Genomic DNA, 4,412 nt, shown 5'->3' with positions numbered 1-4,412 from the left:
AACTTTCCATACTTTGACCAAATTTTTTTACTATTATATTATATTGAAAAAAAGGTTAGTCTGAGATGTTAAATTCATCCTTTTTTTTTTTTGAAACTTTGTAGTGAGAAGAATTTCCTCTGGGCTAACCTCACACAGGGTTACTCACCCCAAAAGCCCATGAAATGACAAGTGTTGTACAAATTATGGATTAAAGGAAGTAATAGCTAATCACAGATAATATAAATGTCAAAGTTGCCTTTACAGAAGTTGTATATCAAAAAGATAATATTACTTACAAATCCAACCTCTAAAGCATTTAGAAATCGACATATCGTATGACTGGTGACTCGTGATTACTGGTTTCATCGCCTAACTAGGCTAAATAGACTTCAGATACAGTGGTGACTCGTGATTGTCCTGGGATTCTGAGACAGTCAAGATTATTTCTCTATTCAGTTACAGCCTTGCCTAGTTGCCTTGTAATATGTTTAACCTAAAACAAAACAATTATCAGCAAATGCAACATTGTGCTATAATGCCATCTCAAGGAGAAAATATGTGTGACAATTGCAGAACTAAACAATAAACACAATCAATTCTAAGCATTCAGAAATGAGCCATCAGTGAAGAAACATTTACCTTTGCAGTAGGCAATTAATATGAGATGACACAAAATGATCATATCTGGGGTTAGATAACTTGCAGATTAACAACTTGCATATTGTGATTTTTATTAGCTGAAAAAAGCTTTCTCTCTCTTAAGGATCAAGATCATCTTCATCATCAGACATGCTGTCATCATCTTGCACCAGCTCACTGGAAGATAAATCTTCAGTACCATCTACGACCATTTCAAAATGGTATGTAGAATTAAGGGCCGGCTCAAGAATCTCGCTTTTAGTGAAATGAAGATTTACAGTGTCATTTGCATCTTTACTTGGATTTTGAGCAACTACATCGCAATTCTGTTTGTTCGAGTTACTATAAAGAGCTATATGCCTGTAATAGAGCTCCGATTCCTTTTCAGCCACAGCAATGAAGTGTCTCAGAGTTTCTAGCGACTGCTCATACTTGGATTTCTCCAAGGCCTGGCAACAAAAATATACAGATTATTGAACCTACCAAATTTTCATTGTAGCAGTAAGTGAGAACCCAAAATGGAATTATTCAGGCCACGAAGAACAAGAAAAAGTACTTCCAAAATGACATAAGGAATATACTATCCAATTGGTTTTCTATATATACTAAGATCATGATAAGTCGAACGACTTTGTATCTTTAGTCTCATTAAGATTCCGTGAAATAGCAGGTAGCATAAACTTAACACTAATCAGATTGCCAGACAGATGATGAGAACAGCAGCTGAATCAAGTGTCCCTGTTCTAGTCAAATTTCCATATTTTCATAGCAAGGCTAGATTTCAAAGAGCTGCTACTCCCCCTGACATAATTTCTAAGATCGCGTAAAGATTTAGATAAGCATAGATAGGAATACACACCCTTTTCTTGGACAGTGTATCAATGGGTGACATGACTTTCGGTTGCACATAGTTCTTTCCTCTGTAAAATATGGCAGTGTCATCTTCTATTATTTGTATTGCTATCCCACCACTTAATCGTTCTATTTCTTGCACGTATTCTTGTATTTGGCCTGGTTTACAAGGCTTAAAGAAGACCTTCACTGTTTCGTGTTTCTTCCAGTGCATATGCATGTTGAGAATGACACCGCCAAACACCCCTCTTCTGCCAACTGGAACATAATTAGATCTTTTCTGCGCCATCTTCTTGAAGTAAAACTTCTCCTCACCGCTTAGAATGTGAGGTTGAACAACAGGACCCTGAACCTTCGGAACTTCGTACTTTTTGAGTCGTTCAACCAATAAGGCCTCTTTGATTCTTGCCTGCAAGGAATGAAGACGGTTAATGATTATGTGTCAATGACAATGAACTACCATTCTAGCCCAACCATGGCCTTATACAAGAATTTTACATGACATAGTGAATAGAGAAATTATGTTGCTTTAGAGGTTTTCTTCTGGACCCAGGAGGGGAGGGGGGGGGGGAATCAAAAGACAAAATATAAGGAAGAACGCCAAGCCAGAAACTGAGCTAATACAGTCTGGTAAATGAAATACATAAATCTACCAGGTAAGAGAGAAAAAGGAATCAAAAATATACTTTCATTCATAAAAAATATCTACTTACTTTTATTGGATGTTGCAGAGGGAAATTCACACTTTCCGAGATAGTAAACTCATGCATTTTCAGATATGTTGCGTCAACATTATTTTTTAGAGCATTACATGCTTTTAGTAGCATGTGTTTTTCAGTGTTCAGAGTTCAGACTGTTCGTTATCCCATCGTCCAGCTAGATGTTTTCGGCACTAAAATGAACAAAAGCAAACCACACCTTGAAAACAAATGTATGGAGAAGTTCATTTCAAGGTTTATGGTACATGGAGAATGCAAGAGGATAATGTGCAAGAGGATATTATCAGACGGGATCTGAATCTTCCCTCTTTCAACTCTTGTCACCCCTTTACATAAAGCAATTGATCATCATATATAGAACATTCTCATCAGCTATTAACACATACTACATGCAAAACAGCAAACTTTGCCAAGATTGGACCAGAACTACTTAAAAACCCTCAAGATTTTGCATTTCATAGCAATTTCAATCTCTTTGAAATGTCTCTGTAATCTCGGAAGGACTTGGCCACAAAATTGATATATAAAAGGGTGGAGAAATCAGAAAGCCATGAAAAATTTCGATACATAAAAATGCACACTTAGCAGACTTTCTTACAGTGAGAAAAGAAAAGCCATTTGCATAACTTAGAATGCAATTACTCAAGCACAAAAAGTAAGGAAACCTTTACGAGCTTGTCTTTGATCCTCTCTTCAACGCTAGCAAACTTTTGCTTCTTCCTCTTAACAGTGAGACGTCTTGGATCTCTCCTATTTGCTGCTTTCCTCTTTTGTTTCTCTCTTAACCTCTGCATCTTGAGCCTCTTCTTTGTCATCCACTTCTCTTTCTTAGGATGATCAACTTCTTGTACTTCAAATTTGGGTTTCCCTTGAGATATAACCAAATTCACTGTGCCATTGCTGAAATTCCGGGACACTAAAAAGGGTTTTAATGGGTTCGCAAAACCCAGTGATCTACAAGTTTTCCAAATGAGTCCAGGGTTATGCGACGTCAACCTGGAAGAGGAAGAAGAAGAAGAAAGAGGTAAGGACATAGGAAGGGGTGAGTGAAGCCTTTCAGGGTAAAGAAGGAGAGAGTACCTAGGAGAAAGACAGTCATATTGGGAATAGGAAGAGCTGAATATTGACACAGAGAACCTAACAACTCGTCTGAGACAATGGAAGTATAAACTTGCCATGTGTGAATCGTTAAGATAGACTGATAGATGGGGCACGTCCTAATGTTCTCAGCTATACATCTCAAGAACTGTATCAATCAAATACCACAAAGCAACTGTGTTTCTCCCAAACTTCTCAAATGATCAAGCTCCTACCGTCCCTGAGCCAGGGCAGGAGGGGCGGCCGCCCTCGGCCCGGGGATCACAGGTCATTTATCCCTGATTTCCAGCCACAACACTTGAAAAATTCATCTGATGAAATTAAACAACAACAAGTGAACACAAATATGCGCATCTACAAATTGTAACATAAATTTTCTTATCATTTAGTTCCATGAAACAAACATGAATTAACAAGTTATACCAGAAATTCATTCGAATCATAAGTTTATAACATTTAAATTATCCCTAAAAACATGAAATAACATATATGAGATAGACAAAAAATAAGTTGAATGAAACAAACAATAACAACCGCATAAAATCAATCGCATGAATAATCACATCAAATAGATCTTAAAAATCGCAATTCCACATCAAAATCCGCAACAAAACAAGTAGATTCATCTAAGGAACAAAACAAGAACCTGGAACGAGCTTCCTCAATTCGAGCTTCTGCAATTCGAGCTTTGGGATTTGCATACGAGTGACGAATATGGGGACGAGAGGTTCTAAAGGAATTTGCTTATGAGTTGGGCCCGTCACCGTGAGGGTGTTGTAACTGTACAATTATACTAGGGTTGGCAAAAATTGTCCTACCTGATATCCGGACCTGAAACTGACTTGAAAATTTTGGGTTTGGGTTGAGGTTTTCGATCTGAAAAAAAAATATAATGAGTTAGGTTCAGTTCAACTTTTTCAACCTGAAAATAATTCGAAATGACCTAATTTAAAATAACCTATATTATGTTGGGTTAGGTTAAAATATTATTCTTACTTATATTGTGCCAAGCCCGATTTTTGGATCTTAAGGATTTCTAAACATATAAAACATAAAAGTGATAAAACCTTACTCACTCCACCATTTTCCACTTCTCAACTCACTTCTCATTTTTCTTACCCC

The 4,412-nt window shown here is 37.0% G+C and overlaps 1 protein-coding gene across 2 annotated transcripts; it reads right to left on the bottom strand.

Annotated features, from left to right (window-relative positions):
* Positions 1-200: 200 nt before the first annotated feature.
* On the bottom strand, positions 201-4,071 carry LOC104888822 (uncharacterized CRM domain-containing protein At3g25440, chloroplastic). 2 transcript variants are annotated; one of them, XM_010673921.3, is made up of 6 exons: positions 3,937-4,070; positions 3,273-3,601; positions 2,858-3,188; positions 1,481-1,882; positions 622-1,070; positions 201-475 (listed from the first exon to the last, which is right to left on the bottom strand). In XM_010673921.3, the coding sequence occupies exons 2-5, from the start codon at positions 3,368-3,370 to the stop codon at positions 741-743; spliced, it is 1,161 nt and encodes a 386-aa protein (XP_010672223.1). In that variant the 5' UTR covers positions 3,371-3,601; positions 3,937-4,070; the 3' UTR covers positions 201-475; positions 622-740. The 2 variants fall into 2 exon arrangements, with proteins under 2 accessions (XP_010672223.1, XP_010672222.1); XM_010673920.4 differs by having other exon boundaries at positions 2,858-3,601; positions 3,937-4,071.
* Positions 4,072-4,412: the final 341 nt, after the last annotated feature.

The sequence above is a fragment of the Beta vulgaris genome, chromosome 3, assembly GCF_026745355.1.
Source record: "Beta vulgaris subsp. vulgaris cultivar EL10 chromosome 3, EL10.2, whole genome shotgun sequence".
In the NCBI taxonomy this organism is placed as follows: Eukaryota; Viridiplantae; Streptophyta; class Magnoliopsida; order Caryophyllales; family Amaranthaceae; genus Beta; species Beta vulgaris.
The sequence above is the reverse complement of the archived record's forward strand: the minus strand, read 5'-3'. Positions and strand labels throughout refer to the sequence as shown.

Bases quoted from the DNA above. Each gene is read 5' to 3' on its own strand.
- LOC104888822 (XM_010673920.4), bottom strand. From the start codon at position 3,370: ATGGCAAGTTTATACTTCCATTGTCTCAGACGAGTTGTTAGGTTCTCT. The intron at 1,883-2,857 runs GTTTCCTTACTT...CATTCCTTGCAG, and splicing joins TCAAAGACAAGCTCGTAAAG to GCAAGAATCAAAGAGGCCTT. The intron at 1,071-1,480 runs GTGTGTATTCCT...TTTTGTTGCCAG, and splicing joins ATACACTGTCCAAGAAAAGG to GCCTTGGAGAAATCCAAGTA.